This window comes from Aquarana catesbeiana, linkage group LG03, assembly GCF_042186555.1.
Source record: "Aquarana catesbeiana isolate 2022-GZ linkage group LG03, ASM4218655v1, whole genome shotgun sequence".
NCBI classification, from domain to species: Eukaryota; Metazoa; Chordata; class Amphibia; order Anura; family Ranidae; genus Aquarana; species Aquarana catesbeiana.
Genome location: NC_133326.1, coordinates 64867335 through 64885683, shown reverse-complemented (window position 1 = coordinate 64885683; position 18349 = coordinate 64867335). Strand labels below are relative to the sequence as shown.

General features: G+C 42.2%; 1 protein-coding gene across 1 annotated transcript in view; it reads left to right on the top strand.

Moving 5' to 3' along the window:
* Positions 1-18349, top strand: part of SQOR (sulfide quinone oxidoreductase) — a 56475-nt gene that overhangs the window by 25410 nt on the left and 12716 nt on the right. Inside the window, exon 6 of the mRNA XM_073618628.1 lies at positions 6645-6828. Within this exon, the coding sequence (XP_073474729.1) occupies positions 6645-6828 (184 nt within the window). The remainder of the gene's footprint in view (positions 1-6644; positions 6829-18349) is intronic.

Here is an 18349-nt window from a genome sequence, read left to right as displayed (position 1 = left end):
TATCGGGTTGAGGTCAGGACACTGTGCAGGCCAGTCAAGTTCCTCCACCCCAAACTCACTCATCCATGTCTTTATGGACCTTGCTTTGTGCACTGGTCACAAATGCGCTTCTGGAAGAATGATCAAACATTCCCATAGACACACTCCTAAACCTTGTGAACAGCCTTCCCAGAAGAGTTGAAGCTGTTATATCTGCAAAGGGTGGGCCAACTCAATATTGAACCCTATGGACTAAGACTGGGAAGCCGTTAAATTTCATGTGTATGTATAAAGGCAGGTGTCCCAATACTTTTGGTAATATAGTGCACTTTACAACTACTTGATCTGTATTCACACCTGAGTGACACAGGACCGTCACTTTTTTTTTTGCGCTTTTTGGTGGGACATAGGGTTTGGCAAGACAAAACACCCCTTTTTTTTTTGTGTGTTTGAGGTGATATTAAGAATGAATGGCACCCAAACGCGCGTTGGCCCCCTTTTTTTTACCATGTTTCAGAAATGCGTGAAGAAACAGACATTTTTGCATGCGTTTCTACTACGCTCAGATGTGAACAAGGGGTTGAAAAGGGTCAATAAATAAAAAAAAACAAAAAAAACAAACATGTCTATACTTACCTACTCTGTGCAATGGAATCGCACAGAGCGGGCGTGAACCTCCTCTTTACGGGTCCCCTGTTGGCACTCCTGGCCCCTTCTTTCTGTCCAGTGCCCCCACGGAAAGCCACTTCCCATGGGGGGGGGGGGGCACTGGTGTGTGTGTGTGTGTGCTCACACCCGAGTCTCTCTGCTGCCTCCATTGACACAGACAGCAATCACTGGCTTTGATTGACAGCACTGGGAGCCAATAGCTTCCGGTGCCAAAGCCAGCGAGACCCGAAAGTGAGGGGAGAAGAGATCTGCAGAGGTGCACGGCGCTGGATCGAAAGAGGTCTCAGGTAAGTAAAGGGGTGCTGAGGGGGGCGATGCAGACACCTAAACATTTTTTACCTTAATACAAGGAATGCATTAAGGTAAAAAACGTTTAGACTTTACAACCCCTTTAAGGGAGAAGTTTAGTTGTGTATACATTTTACTGCATAGTAACATTGGTCCAGCTTGGAGCCCTGTTAGTATGCATTTTTCTTACCTGAGAGATCTCCATGGAAGCTGTAGAGGCGACTACTACATTGATCGCATCAGTTTTTGGGGTGCAATGTGGAGCAGCTGCCCTTCTATAATCACAATTCACAGAATGCCTTATATTTATTTCCCTAATTGGTCCAATCAGAAAATGCCTTATATTCATTGAAATAATACAAGGCTTTCTTTAAATAGCAGCAGTGCCATGTGAGCGACCATCTGCGGTTATTTTGCAGAAGGGCAGTTGCTCAGCACTGGACTCAGAAGACTGTTCTAACTATAGGGATTTGCAGCTTCTTCAGGGATCACTCAGGTATATACACAGTGTTAATTTAGTCGACTAAAACGACTAAAACATTTTAGTCGACTAAAATACAACTAAAACTAAAACAATTAAGATGACTAAAATACGACTAGAACTAAAAGCCATTTTAGTCGAAAGACTAAAATGAGACTAAAAGTAAAATGACATTTTAGTCAAAAGACTATGACTAAAACTAAATTGCAATTACTGAAATGTACTGGAGATTCTAGTCGACTAAAAAGTAGGACATTTTAGTCAACTAAAGCGTACTGGAGGTTTAGTCGACTAAATACGACTAAAACTAAAACATTTGCAAAAGACTCAAATCGGACTAAAACTAAAATGCCATTTTAGTCCTAAGACTAAAATTAACACTGGATATACATACTTACATAGGTTCAAGCTGGGCCAATGTAACCATGCAATAAAATTCATACCTAAACTTCAGCTTTAATAATTGGAGTGATGCATATATTTTAAATGCAAGTACAACAATAGAAGTAAAAAACAAAACAAAAAAAAACAACAAAATTTTGCATTTCTCAATACACATTTTGATCCATTGAAGTCTGTAGAACCAGAAAAAAGTCCCTGACCCTTTCCATAAAATGCAGATGTGAAGGGGACCCATAGGGAACTTTGGTAAATGGACTGTAGTGTGTTTCTGCAAAACTGAAAATGCACTAAAAAATGCATAGGTGTGAACCAGGCCATAACCGCTTCAGCCCCGGAAGATTTTCCCCCCCTTCCTGATCAGAGCACTTTTTGAGATACGGCACTGCGTCGCTTTAACTGATAATTGCGTGGTCGTGCGGTGTTGTACCCCAACAAAATTGACGCCTTTTTTTTCCCCACAAATAGAGCTTTCTTTTGGTGGTATTTGATCACCTCTGCGGTTTTTATTTTTTACGCTATAAACAAAAAAAGAGCGACCATTTTGAAAAAAACGCAATATTTTTTACTTTTTGCTATAATAAATATCCCCCCAAAAATATATATAAAAAAAATTTTTTTTCCTCAGTTTAGGCCGATATGTATTCTACATATTTTTGGTAAAAAAAAAAATCGCAGTAAATGTTTGTTGATTGGTTTGCGCAAAAGTTATAGCGTCTACAAATGGCATTTTTATTATTATTATTTTATTTTTTTACTAGTTATGGTGGCGATCTGTGATTTTTATCGGGATTGCGACATTATGACGGACACATCGCACAATTTTGACACATTTTTGGAACCATTGGCAATAATACAGCGATCATTGCTATTAAAATGCATTGATTACTGTAAAAATGTCACTGGCAGTGAAGGGGTTAACACTAGGGGGCGATCAAGGGGTTAATGTGTTCCCTAGTGTGTGTTCTAACTGAAGGGGGGTGGGACTGTGTGGGAGAAGAGCTAGATCGCTGTTCATACTCTGTATGAACAGACGATCTGTCAGTTCTCCCCTCGGAGAACCGAAAACTGTGTGTTTACACAACAGAGATCCCGGTTCTCCGTGTCTCAGTGGCGATCGCGGGAGCCCGTCGGTGATCGTGACCGCCGGGCACTCACATCGGCTCGTGGGGCGTAGTGGCTACAAGGCGAAGCGATGTAACATAACGCCGCTTCGCCCAGCCGTGCCATTCTGCCGCAGTAAAACTGAGGCGGCTGGTCGGCAAGTGGTTAAAGTAAATAGTGTCACTGCAGACACTTAGGGGACTTTGCAAAATGCAGTTGCACTTAGCAAGTGCAGTTGCTCCAGAGCTTAGTATATGAGGTAAAGCTTCACTTTGCAAAGAATACCCAATCGCATTCAAGAAAAAACAAAAAACAGCGTTTTTGCTTGCACATGATTGGATGATAAAAGTCAGCAGAGCTTCTGCTCATTTACTGAGATACGGCGCAACTGCTCTTGCAGAGGGCAACTGCACTTTACAAAGTGCACAGTATATTTGCCTTTAGTAAATCCACCCCAAGGCACATGTTTTTCTATACTACTTACCCTGTTTATCACAACATAAAATTATTTGATGGTATTCTGATACAAATGAAATTATTTTTTAAAAGTGTGTGTATTTTTTCAACACAATGCACAAAAAAAAAAAAAAATCTTACAAAATGTTTATGAATAATAAAGAAACAAGAGATCGCAAAAAAATAAATAAATAAATAGCGTTACTAATAATTAGTGTTACTAGGGGTCATTTAAGGTTTATTAAGCATGATCTTTTGAAAAAAAAAAAAAAAAAAACTTACAAAATGTTTATGAATAATAAAGAAACAAGAAATCGCAAAAAAAAAAAAAAATAGCGTTACTAATAATTAGTGTTACTAGGGGTCATTTAAGGTTTAATAAGTATGATCTTTAAAAAAAAAAAAAAAAAAAAAAACTTGCAAAATGTTTATGAATAATAAAGAAACAAGAAATCGCAAAAAAAAAAAAAATAGCCAAGGAGATAAGGGGGGTGTTAGGACATAGGGCTAATTAGTGTTACTGGGGTCATTTAAGGTTTAATAAGCATGATCTTTTGTAAAAGAAAAAAAAATCACTATAAAGCTTTCCTGCGTTTCAAGTTGTATTTAGGTCACAGAACAGATTTGTGTCCTGCAGTTACAGGCTGCAACATTTTATCGATGCAGCAAAGTATTCCAGCAATGTGAAGAGCAATCTGTTGGAGTCATCAAGCAGGGGCCATTGGGAGCTGCTTCTGTTCAGACCGACGAGAGCGCACACAGCATATGGGTCATTCTAGGATGTGTATACACATAACCGGGTGGCTCAGATGAAGTGAATATATTTATATCCTCAGAGGTCCTCAAGGCGTTAAATATAGACCAGCAGTGGTAGTTCTTCACATAGCCAACTTGAGGTGCATAATTGGCCATGACAGCTGTCCAGCTTCTGGATACTTCAAAGATGAAGTTTAGGTATGAATTTTATAGCAGTTCCAGCTTGGCAAGTATGCATGCCCCATACCTGATGGATCCCTGTGGAAGTTGCAAATCATTGTAGGTGTCGCTACTACAGTGATCACTGCTGCCTTCCAATTCCAATGCTGAATGGCTGCCCTGCTAAATAGTGAACACGGGGGGATTGCTCACTCGGCACGACTCCATTTACAAAACACAAGTATTTTTTTCAATGAGTGCGAGGCATTCTCTGACTGGAGGTGGAGAGGCATGGTGGTGCAAGGTATTCTGTGAATGGCACCCATGCCAACCAAGTGACCCCCTGTTTGCACTGTGCAGCAAGGCAGCTACTCGGCATGGGACCTGGAAGGCTGCAGTGATCACTGTAGTACCAACACCTACTACCATGATTTATAGCTTCCACAGGGATCCCAAAAGTATGACCCATACATACTTATATTGGTCCCAGCTGCATCAGTGTAACTATGTTCTAAACATCAGGTTTAGGCCCTGTTCACACTTAGCAATTTGGAATTGTGGGTGGAATCGGTGCAATTCTGCCTGTGATTCCAAATCATGCTACAATTGCAGCAAAATGTATAACGCACATTTGGGTGCCATTCATTATCAAAGAAACCCCAAACGCAGTGCAATTTTGTTATGTGAAAATCGCGGCAAAATGCATGCGCAAAAACTCACCTGGCTCTTGGGGCCAAAATTTCAGAGCTCTCAGTCTCAGGGCTTCCTTACTGCGACAAGTGTACATAGGGCAGCCCATTCAAGTGAATAGGCTGCCCTATGCGCGACACACGGAAATGCGTTTTAATCACTCTAAAAAAAAAAAAAATCACAAATAGAAACGTGTTCCCCAATACATGGAATGCGAATTGGGCCTTAATGTGTTTCAAGCAGGAAATAAAATTTGGTTCAAAGAAACATGAATATATAATAAGTTGTAGGAAATACTCTATTGCTGAATATTATTTATTGGAAAAACTCGAATTCATTGGGCTCATTCACACTTGGTCGCTCTGAAAACACAGGCAAGATCATGCATTTCTGGCTGCATTTTTGGAAAAATGACAAAGCATGCAATGCACTTGCAGTGTCATTATTTCTTAATGACATCCCATACGCTGTGCGATTTTTTTTTTTTTTTTTAATTTTTTTTATTTATTATTTTTTTGCCACGCTTGTCGTGAGACAAAACATGCGAAAATTGCAGCAAAGCACATGCTGAAAAAATGCAAGACACTCCATATCCAAAAGGTTCTGAGGCTTCTTTGGTGCTTTTGTCATGCATAGGGCAGCCCACTGGCTGCCTTATGCATAACGCACGAAAACGCATGGAAAATGCATAAAAAAACATAGTGGGAATATGCCTTCCTGCTACGCGAAGTGTGACTGGGGCCTTAAGTTTTTCTTTTCAAACACTTTTTTATTAAACTTTTTTTTTTTTTTCATTTTTATATAGCACATACATACAATTCATTAAACAAAACACTTGTCTCCTTAATAGTTAGACATTCCAGGAACATACAGTGAATACTTAAAGTGGAGGTCCGCCAATTTTTTTTTTTTTTTTTTAAGTCAGCAGCTACAAATACTGCAGCTGCTTACTTTTAAAATAAGGACACTTGTCCAGGGCGCCCATGATGTCGGCACCCGAAGCCAATCCGTCCCTCGGCTCTCGGGTGCTGCCGCTGCCATCTTCGGTAAGGGAATCAGGAAGTGAAGCCCTGTGACTTCCTGGTTCCCTACTGCGCATGCGCGATCCCACTGGTCCCTGCTGTCTTCTGGGACCTGTGTGTCTCTCAGAAGACAGCGGGGGCGCGGAGAAGGCGCCGGAAGTGACATAGATACCCGCGGGTGGCTCGGGTATCTATGCCTGGAAGTGGGAGCAAAATACCTGTATTAGACAGGTATCTGCTCCCCCTCCCCCCCTGAAAGGTGCCAAATGTGACACCAGAGGGGGGAGGAATCCGAAAAGCGGAAGTTCCATTTTTGGCTTTAATTATAAGCACTAATCTACCCATAATTATATGTACAGTATCTCACAAAAGTGAGTACACCCCTCACATTTTTGTAAATATTTTATTATCTTTTCATGTGACAACACTGAAGAAATGACACTTTGCTACAATGTAAAGTAGTGAGTGTACAGCTTGTATAACAGTGTAAATTTGCTGTCCCCTCAAAATAATTCAACACACAGCAATTAATGTCTAAATCTATAAAAATATTATTTTAAACTTTATCGCTTACTTTTAGATTGCATGGTAGGTGTAGGTTATGAAAGTATTGCACATCACCCATTTCTTATGTCTCACAGTATGAAATGCTCCATGTGACCCCTCCGATGGGACCACAAGATGTACTAGTCAACAGCCCCGTGGCAGATGCAGGTGGCTGGGTGGATGTGGACAAGGAGACCCTCCAACATAAGAAGTACCCCAATGTTTTTGGCATAGGAGACTGCACTAATCTCCCAACTTCAAAAACAGCAGCTGCTGTAGGTAAGCTTGCTTCTTCAAAATGTTTTTTGTTTCCAAGGGAATTTTTTTTTGTATACCCCACGATACAGCTTATCTCGGATGAAGAAGTAGACAGGACATCAGGTAATATGGCTGTGTACAGAGTGCAGGGTTCAGGAGTACGCTATGTACAGAGTGCAGGGTTCAGGAGTACGCTATGTACAGTGTGCAGGGTTCAGGAGTACGCTATGTACAGTGTGCAGGGTTCAGGAGTACGCTATGTACAGAGTGCAGGGTTCAGGAGTACGCTATGTGCAGGGTTCAGGAGTACGCTATGTACAGTGTGCAGGGTTCAGGACTACGCTATGTACAGTGTGCAGGGTTCAGGAGTACGCTATGTACAGAGTGCAGGGTTCAGGAGTACGCTATGTACAGTGTGCAGGGTTCAGGAGTACGCTATGTACAGTGTGCAGGGTTCAGGAGTACACTACGTGCAGGGTTTAGGGGTGCGCTGCGTGCAGGGTTTAGGGGTGCGCAGCGTGCAGGGTTTAGGGGTGCGCTGCATGCAGGGTTTAGGGGTGCGCTGCGTGCAGGGTTCAGGGGTGCGCTATGTGCAGGGTTCAGGAGTACGCTATGTACAGTGTGCAGGGTTCAGGAGTACGCTATGTACAGTGTGCAGGGTTCAGGAGTACACTACGTGCAGGGTTTAGGGGTGTGCTGCGTGCAGGGTTTAGGGGTGCGCTGCGTGCAGGGTTTAGGGGTGCGCTGCGTGCAGGGTTCAGGGGTGCGCTATGTGCAGGGTTCAGGAGTACGCTATGTACAGAGTGCAGGGTTCAGGAGTACGCTATGTACAGAGTGCAGGGTTCAGGAGTACGCTACGTGCAGGGTTTAGGGGTGCGCTGCGTGCAGGGTTTAGGGGTGCGCTGCGTGCAGGGTTCAGGGGTGCGCTGCGTGCAGGGTTCAGGGGTGCGCTGCGTGCAGGGTTCAGGGGTGCGCTATGTGCAGGGTTCAGGGGTGCGCTATGTGCAGGGGTGCGCTATGTGCAGGGTTCAGGGGTGCGCTATGTGCAGGGTTCAGGAGTGCGCTATGTACAGGGTGCAGGGTTCAGGAGTCTGCTATGCACAGTGTGCAACCCCAACCCCCCTCCCCTTAAAGCTGCCTCACATCTCTACTCTCTCCTACCTGGCCCAGCTGTAGTATCTCCCTGTGTAGGTGGGCCTGCCTCGCCTTGCAGAATGTTCTCTTTCTCTGGGTTCTGGAGATTTGTCCCCTCCGCACCCTGCTGTGAGTGCATGCAGGGATCTGTTAGATGTGGAAGCCACTGAGAGCAAAGGTGTCCCTTGTAAACACAGAGGGCTTCTGTGTTTACAAGTGACAATGGGGAGGTGAGGGCGCGAGGTGGGGGAATAGAGTTCCGCCACGTTCCGGCTGCAAAACTTGGTGCGAGGGACCACATAACAAGGCCTGGATGGCCACATTCGCCCCGTGGCCTTGTGTTTGACAGATATGGACCATGGGATCTTGTTGACAATCAAGACGTCGGCTGGCTTGTTTTTTGTTTTACATTTATGTGTCCCACGAACACTATCATGTCCAGTATACTCTTCTTTTTACATCATTATTGTTTCGTTTCTACTACAGTTTACCTTTTTGTCCTCAATAAAAATGCATTTACAATAAAATGTTATGATGATACATCTTAATGATAGTTTGCCTGTAAACAAGGGCGTCTTATGCAACAAAATTATTATTTTTGCTTGATTGGTGTTACGCTTTGCATTTGACAGCGTACAAGTTTAAAGGGTATGACAAGCCAGAAGCTTTCCTTTTAGTTTTGGATAGATTGGGGAAGCTTTGTCTGGTTCTTACAGGGCTGTGCTAGACAACAGTATTACCAGACAATAAGTGAGAAGCCTGAAACAGCAACACAGACTGCAATACAAACCACACAAGTTCTAGCTTCTCCCTACTCCGCTGAAAAAATACATTTTATTCTCTTTGTGTTGCTCTTGGAGTTTTTCCTTTGCTAGCTGTCTGGTAAAACCATGACAGTAAGTGGGGGATATCTATCTAAAGCCAGCCATACATGGATCGAAATTTAAATGAATTTCGATCCATGTATAGGCAGGTTGAATGTACCCAAGTTGATCCGTCGATCGATTTGCTTACAGCCAGCCTGTCGGATCTTTCTATATGCAATTACTGCCAGCGGTTATAGCTGCTAGCAGTAATCATTGTATTGTGCTGGCTGTGAAGGATTCCCGTGTCATCCAACACCCCCCCCCCGTGATCGTACGATAATTTAATGGTTAGTACACAGCTTTCAAGAGCTGATCATGACAGTTCATCCAATATTATCCGATGGGACAATCGCGAAAATTTTTCTTATGATAGCAGATCGTGCGATTTATTTATTTTTGTTTAATCAGTTCAGTATTCATCTGAAAATACAATACAAATACACGAGGGCCGAAACAACTAATAGATTATGAAAATAGTTGTCAACTATTTTCATAATTTATTAATCAGCCAGCCGATTAGTTGGTCTGCATACAGAATGCATTATTTGTTTACATATCAGGAAATACAGTGCAGCACAGATACAGCTCAGTACACTGTCCATATATGTCAGTAATTGCCTGAGAACTTGTGAATGTGAAAGTGTGAGGAGCAATGCATCATGGGACATGTAGTCCTGGGCAGGAAGTGAGTAGTTCTAAAGGCAATAGTTTTCTTTTACCTTGCCATAGGGGAACTCTGTACTATACAGGGGGTCCCCTACTTACAAACATCCGACTTACAAACGACTCCTACTTACAAATGGAAGGAGACAACAGGAAGTGAGAGGAAATTACCCCTAGGAAGGGAAATTCACTCCTGTAAGAGTTAATATGGGAAAAAGGTGTCTCCACTGATGCTTTATCACCTATCCTTATTTCCCTAATAACCCCAAATTTTCAAAATCCAATTGTCATTGGGACAGAAAGTGAGGTGAAATCTTCTGAACAGGGGCGCAGACAGCAAAACAAATGTTACAGGGGTGATAACCCTTCCCTATGCTATCTACAAAACTTAAAAATAGATTTTTTGGCTGGAGCTACACTTAAAAAAGTACCTGTTCCGACTTACAAACAGATTCAACTTAAGAACAAACCTAAAGTCCCTATCTTGTTTGTAACCCGGGGACCCCCTGTACTTTGTAGCTTGCTAATGGGGCACTCTGAAGGCAGGAGGAGCCAGAAGTGTCGGTGGGGGATTCTTTTGACTAAGACGCTTTGTGTCACTGTGGTCGAAAACCAACGTTGATTTGACCCCACCTTTTTTTGAAGGAACACATTGTTTTTGTATGGCCAGCATAAGTGATAGCAAGCGCAGGGAGCTTTTATCAAGTCACCTGCCTATGACAAAGGAGTCTGTCATATATAATATATAACAGTTCTGTCTGAAAATCCACAAAACAGTCTTTAATTATTTTTTATTTTTTTCTTTAAATAAGAAAATTTGTTCTGAGTCTGATGATATTTACCCGATTCAACCTCTAATATTATATCTCTTCTGTCGGTTATTCTCAGAGTGGATTCAAGATTTTCCTCCTGAACATATAGTTGGTTATTTACATTTACCACTGCATACATATATTTAAGAACAAATTGCCTTTTATTTTAAACTTTACATATTAACAAAACTAAACACCGCACTTTTTTTAAGGTTATTATCCAATTAATCAAAACAATAATTGGCCAACTAATCGATTATGAAAATAATCGTTAGTTGCAGCCCTAAAATACACAACACGACATCACTTCCAAATTTTTGTTCTGTTGTATGAGAATTTTTGTAACCTCTTCATTTTCGATATGAGACTAGCATGCAAAAAATGCATGTGATCTGCACAAGCTGGTAAAAACCTGACAGGGGGTTTAATCCTTGCCCACATCAGTTGCAGATAAATTATTACTGACTGGATGTGCCTATCTGTCATGAATGTCTTATCATATTTCTCAATACATCAAGGACACACACTGACCACTGATCTGTTCAGCTAATACAATGCTTTAATGGAATACATTCAAATAATGAACTATTTTACAATAGTTAGAGTTGTTATAATGTAACAGTCTCACTAGATTGCATAAGGGTGATTTTTAAAACCTGCACAGTGTCCTCCTTATCTGCACGCTGCATGCAACTGTCACATGACTGATAATAGACTACTTCACTTGTATTACTTTGTGCTCAGCATGTACTAGGGAGGTAGTACAAGGTGTCCCAGATTAGTCTTGGAAGCGTCTAAAGCAGCTGATAAATCATAATAACCCTCTACGTTCACAACTTGAATAAACTCCACATTGGCTTTTCTTTGGTTCCACAGGGTTAGGAATATCTACAATAATATCAAGTTGGTGTGATCATAGCTGTCCACATGTCTTATTGGGGTGTACAGTATTTGATAAGTTGAACCTTCTGTTCCTCAATAAAGTCCTAACCTCTCTGTATGGTCCCTATTAAGATGAGAAGTCTACATCACACAGAGATTTGAGGAGGACATCTAAGGACACTTTATGGTAACCTTGTTTGACCATGAAATTTCCACTAGAATTGCTACTTCTCCGATGGATAAGATGTGTAGAGTCATAGTGACCCAGTTTGAGGACAAATGCAGTTTTAGTGAAGAATATAATCTGTGCAGCTTTAGTTAGATGTTGTGAACTGTGGATCCAGCAGTATGGTGGGTCCTCACATGTCAACTAAGACATCTTACCACCTACTCAAGGAAGACTTATTTTGGAGAACTTCACGTGTATGTGAGAGCAGAGCACTTTTAACACCTCATACAAGAACTATTCAGTCATAGGATCTCATATCTTGTCAATTTAAACATTTGATGCTGTAGTTTCCAGGTCCAAAAAAAAAAAAAAGTATTTGTGGTTCGTGATCACATTAGCCTATATTTATAAAAGAAATATAATGGGTCGAATTTAACCATTAGACAAATTTTCTGAAATGGATAGTGTGTACCTGTATGTTTGCATGCTCTAATCTTTGGATTATTGAATGTAGGAGAATAAAGGCTTTTTTTGTTTGTGTACAACTGCCCTAGATTTTTCCCGCTCAAGCTACAGGCTATAGCCAGCACCGCTGATCAGTGTATTCTGACGGCGGGGAAGTCAGAATACAATAGCTCAGCGAGGAAGATTTCCCCATCCTCATTGAATGTGTGGAGGAGGAAAACGAGTTAATGCGGACATAGACGGTTCGAATCTTGTCTGGTTCAGCAGGGACTGGACGAGATTTGAACCACGTATGGGCATGGCGAATGTACCAAGTTGATTGGTCGATCAACTTGGGTACAACCAGCCTGTCAGATTTTACATGCGATTATTGCCAGTGAGTATCATAGCCGCTAACCGTAATCACGGTGTTCTCCTGGCAGGGACAGCTTCCCTCCCTCCTTTCTCTACAGGTAGAACACTATGGGGCTGATTTACTAAAGGGAAAGAGACAGTGCACTTTGCAAAGTGCAGTTGCTCCAGGGCTTAGTAAATGAGCAGAAACTCTGATGACTTCCATCATCCAATCATGTGTAAGCAAAAATGCTGTTTTTTTTTAATTTTCCTTGCATGTGATTGGGTGATTCACAAAGTGAAGCCTTGCCTCATTTACTAAGCTCTGGAGCAACTGCACTTGCCTTTAGTAAATCAACCCCAATGACTCCCTGAGAGGGACTGACTGTCTTGAAACAAGCAATTTATAGGTTTGCAGGAAAGAAAATCACTCCGTCTGTTTTTAGTCTTGTTCATTGGTTGAACGAAAAAAAGGGGGCTGCCTTACTTGTCATAGGGACTGTCAGACAAATCTGAGGAATGCTGTTTGCATCTATGGATGCACACAGCCTGGTTTGGGAGTGCCCCCATAGTACACAGCAGTAAAGGAATAGCAGGAAGCATTGGCAGGGGACCCAAAAAGTGGAAGTAAGGGATTGCCGTCTGCTAAGGCCATTGCCCAGAGCATTGTTTTTCCCTAAAAAATTAAAAAAAAAAAAAATTTGAAGCCTTTAATATCACTTTAAGGCTTTTTGTTTCTGGAGATGTAGAAAAGCAAAAATGGTACCAAATTAACCAGCAACCTACAGAGATCAAAGCACTTTCAACTCATCCAGCTGCTTACAGTTTGATTGGAAAATGTTTTTTATAACTATAGGCCCTGGGAGATGTTATGACTGGTCCCAGTGTTGTCTGTAAAATATCCCCGTCTCCATTTGTAGAAACATGCATGTTGGCTCATTGTGCGGATGAAAATTTGTGTAAAAAAAACAAAAACTTTTACTATTAGGCCTCATGCACACTGGACGTTAAAATAATATTATATATAAAAACGCCAGTAGCTTTGAGTTATTCAATGTTTCTGCAATAGCGTTTTTAGCTTTTTTAATGTTTTTCCGCGTCAGTGTTTTTTAGCGTTTTCTTTTAACCACTTGAGCCCCGGACCATTATGCTGCCTAAGGACCAGAGGTCTTTTTCCAATTTGGCACTGCGTCGCTTTAACTGCTAATTGCGCGGTCATGCAATGCTGTACCCAAACGAAATTTGCGTCCTTTTCTTCCCACAAATAGAGCTTTCTTTTGATGGTATTTGATCACCTCTGCGGTTTTTATTTTTTGCGCTATAAACGGAAAAAGACCGAAAATTTTGAAAAAAAATGATATTTTCTACTTTTTGTTATAAAAAAAATCCAATAAACTCAATTTTAGTCATACATTTAGGCCAAAATGTATTCGGCCACATGTCTTTGGTAAAAAAAATGTCAATAAGCGTATATTTATTGGTTTGCGCAAAAGTTATAGCGTCTACAAACTAGGGTACATTTTCTGGAATTTACACAGCTTTTAGTTTATGACTGCCTATGTCATTTCTTGAGGTGCTAAAATGGCAGGGCAGTACAAAACCCCCCCAAATGACCCCATTTTGGAAAGTAGACACCCCAAGGAAATTGCTGAGAGGCATGTTGAACCCATTGAATATTTATTTTTTTTGTCCCAAGTGATTGAAAAATGACAAAAAAAAAAAAAAAAAAAATATTTACAAAAAGTCGTCACTAAATGATATATTGCTCACACAGGCCATGGGCCTATGTGGAATTGCACCCCAAAATACATTTAGCTGCTTCTCCTGAGTATGGGGATACCACATGTGTGGGACTTTTTGGGAGCCTAGCCGCGTACGGGGCCCCGAAAACCAATCACCGCCTTCAGGATTTCTAAGGGTGTAAATTTTTGCTTTCACTCTTCACTGCCTATCACAGTTTCGGAGGCCATGGAATGCCCAGGTGGCACAAAACCCCCCAAAATGACCCCATTTTGGAAAGTAGACACCCCAAGCTATTTGCTGAGAGGCATATTGAGTCCATGGAATATTTTATATTTTGACACAAGTTGCGGGAAAGTGACACTTTTTTTTTTTTTTTTTTTCATAAAGTTGTCACTAAATGATATATTGCTCACACAGGCCATGGGCATATGTGGAATTGCACCCCAAAATACATTTAGCTGCTTCTCCTGAGTATGGGGATACCACATGTGTGGGACTTTTTGGGAGCCTAGCCGCGTACTGGACCCCGAAAACCAATCACTGCCTTCAGGATTTCTAAGGGTGAAAATTTTTGATTTCACTCTTTACTGCCTATCACAGTTTCGGAGGCCATGGAATGCCCAGGTGGCACAAAACCCCCCAAATGACCCCATTTTGGAAAGTAGACACCCCAAGCTATTTGCTGAAAGGCATGGTGAGTATTTTGCAGCTCTCATTTGTTTTTGAAAATGAAGAAAGACAAGAAAAAACATTTTTTTTTTTCTTTTTTCAATTTTCAAAACTTTGTGACAAAAAGTGAGGTCTGCAAAATACTCACTATACCTCTCAGCAAATAGCTTGGGGTGTCTACTTTCCAAAATGGGGTCATTTGGGGGGGTTTTGTGCCACCTGGGCATTCCATGGCCTCCGAAACTGTGATAGGCAGTGAAGAGTGAAATCAAAAATTCACGCCCTTAGAAAGCCTGAAGGCGGTGCTTGGTTTTCGGGGTCCCGTACGCGGCTAGGCTCCCAAAAAGTCTCACACATGTGGTATCCCCGTACTCAGGAGAAGCAGCAGAATGTATTTTGGGGTGTAATTTCACATATTTCCATGGCATGTTTGAGCAATATATCATTTAGTGACAACTTTGTGCAAAAAAAAAAAAAAAAAAAAAAAATTTGTCTCTTTCCCGCAACTTGTGTCGCAATATAAAATATTCCATGGACTCGACATGCCTCTCAGCAAATAGCTTGGGGTGTCTACTTTCCAAAATGGGGTCATTTGGGGGGGTTTTGAACTGTCCTGGCATTTTATGCACAACATTTAGAAGCTTATGTCACACATCACCCACTCTTCTAACCACTTGAAGACAAAGCCCTTTCTGACACTTATTGTTTACATGAAAAAGTTTTTTTTTTTTGCAAAAAAATTACTTTGAACCCCCAAACATTATATATTTTTTTAAAGCAAATGCCCTACAGATTAAAATGGTGGGTGTTTCATTTTTTTTTTTCACACAGTAATTGCGCAGCGATTTTTCAAACGCATTTTTTGGGGAAAAAACACACTTTTTTTAATTTTAATGCACTAAAACACGCTATATTGCCCAAATGTTTGATGAAATAAAAAAGATGATCTTAGGCCGAGTACATGGATACCAAACATGACATGCTTTAAAATTGCGCACAAACGTGCAGTGGCAACAAAATAAATACATGTTTAAAAGCCTTCAAAAGCCTTTACAGGTTACCACTTTAGATTTACAGAGGAGGTCTACTGGAAAAATTACTGCACTCGATCTGGCCTTCGCGGTGATACCTCACATGCATGGTGCAATTGCTGTTTATGTTTGACGACAGACCGCCGCTTGCGTTCGCCTTAGCGCGAGAGCAGGGGGCGACAGGGGTGTTTTTTTTTTTTTTTTTTTTTTTCTTTATTATTTTTTTGCTTTTTTAATCTTACTTTTAAACTGTTCCTTTCATATTTTTTTTTTTAATCATTTTTATTGTTATCTCGGGGAATGTAAATATCCCCTATGATAGCAATAGGTAGTGACAGGTACTCTTTTTTGAAAAAATTGTGGTCTATTAGACCCTAGATCTCTCCTCTGCCCTCAAAGCATCTGACCACACCAAGATCGGTGTGATAAAATGCTTCCCCAATTTCCCAATGGCGCTATTTACATCCGGCGAAATCTAAGTCATGAAATACTCGTAGCTTCCGGTTTCTTAGGCCATAGAGATGTTTGGAGCCACTCTGGTCTCTGATCAGCTCTATGGTCAGCTGGCTGAATCACCGGCTGCATTCTCAGGTTCCCTGTTGAGACAGGAGAGCCAGAGAAAAACACGGAAGACGGTGGGGGGGGGGGGGGCATTCCCTCCCACGGCTTGTAAAAGCAGTCTAGAGGCTAATTAGCCGCTAGGATTGCTTTTACATGAAAGCCGACCGCTGGCTGAAAAGAATGATACCAAGATGATACCTAAACCTGCAGGCATCATTCTGGTATAACCACTCAAAGTCGTGAATGGCGTACCTGAAGACAAAAAAATGGTTAACAATGGTTAACAATAAAGCACAGTAAAGTGTAAATAATTACACACCTGAAAAACAAACATGATAAAACATAATAACAATAACAATAAAACATTGCAGAATAGAATACAGTAAAAAAGAGCAGAACAATAGAGAGAGAGAGAACAATAAAACAACAACTATTTTTTTTTATTTCATATTTTTTTTTTTTTTTACACTTTTTTTGTAACTAACTTTTATAACGGTAACCGGTTCCAGGTTCGGGTCTCTCAAAATGCGATGGCATCTTGGGAGACCCTGTGAAAGTGTGCCTAGTCTGTGCAATGCTGTACCCTACGCTAATACTCAACTAGTGAATGGTAGCGTTCAAAACATTCACCAATGCAAGACCAGGATTGTCAGGACAGGAGGGACAATAATAGCGGGTGTCACGCCTATATCCGCGCTTGCTGCAGACACAACATCTTTTTTGGGGGGGTTCGCTGTGTAGGGGTACTCGGGAGGACATAAAAATGCCTCTCATGCAGCCGACTGCATTTGGTTGGGGATGTGAATGGGGGAAGTACGGGCGCTGCAGAAGCGGTGGGTTCCCAATTAGGATTGGCGAATGCAGCAGGAAGGGCACTATGGGCACGATGGGCCTGTGTTTGTCTTTTTGGTGGCAGCGGGACACTACTTGTGCTTGCCACCTCACCAGCTTCAACTGCACTTATGGGACTCGCCACGTCACCACGTGTTACTGCAGTGCTGGTTTGACTACGACCGGGGTGTACTAGGCCGCTGGCGCTTGCCAGTTCACCAAAACGCTACCAAAAAACGTTAGCGATCGCAGGGATCAGGCCTGACTCTGCGAACGCTGCAGTTATGCGTTTAGTGTTTTGTAAGTGTCAGTGATCGATCGATACTGCACTTGGGTGGGCTGTGCCGGGCCGGGCGGAGGGGCAAAACGCAGGTGCTAGCAGGTATCTGGGCTGATCCCGCTAACACTGCGTTTTTGGGAACCCTAAACTGCTGGTGACGCTAGTATAGATCTGATCGGATCAGATATTGATGCGATCAGATACTATACCACTAAGGGAGGTGTACGGTGCGTGCGTGGGTGTTAGCGGTACTGGCGCTAATCTGACGCTGCCTGGGGCTGGTGCTTGCCAGTTCACCAAAACGCTACAAAAAAAACTGTTAGCGATCGCAGGGATCAGGCCTGACTCTGCGAATGCTGCAGTTATGCGTTTAGTGTTTTGTAAGTGTCAGTGATCGATCGATACTGCACTTGGGTGGGCTGGGCTGGGCCGGGCGGAGGGGCAAAACGCAGGTGCTAGCAGGTATCTGGGCTGATTCCGCTAACACTGCGTTTTTGGGAACCCTAAACTGCTGGGGACGCTAGTATAGATCTGATCGGATCAGATATTGATCCGTTCAGATACTATACCACTAAGGGAGGCGTATGCTGCGTGCGTGGGTGTTAGCGGTACTGGCGCTAACCTGACGCCTGGGGCTGGTGCTTGCCAGTTCACCAAAATGCTACCAAAAAAACTGTTAGCGATCGCAGGGATCAGGCCTGACTCTGCGAACGCTGCAGTTATGCGTTTAGTGTTTTGTAAGTGACAGTGATCGATCGATACTGCACTTGGGTGGGCTGGGCGGAGGCACAAAACGCAGGTGCTAGCAGGTATCTGGGCTGATCCCGCTAACACTGCGTTTTTGGGAACCCTAAACTGCTGGGGACGCTAGTATAGATCTGATCGGATCAGATATTGATCCGTACAGATACTATACCACTAAGGGAGGCGTATGCTGCATGCGTGGGTGTTAGCGGTACTGGCGCTAATCTGACGCTGCCTGGGGCGACGCATATCACCGCCGGGCGATCAGGGGGCTAAACCTTTATTCGGTAATAAACGGCGGGTGCCCTGACACTATAAAAAATAAACGAACTAACCAGCGTCATCCGTAACGGTTATAC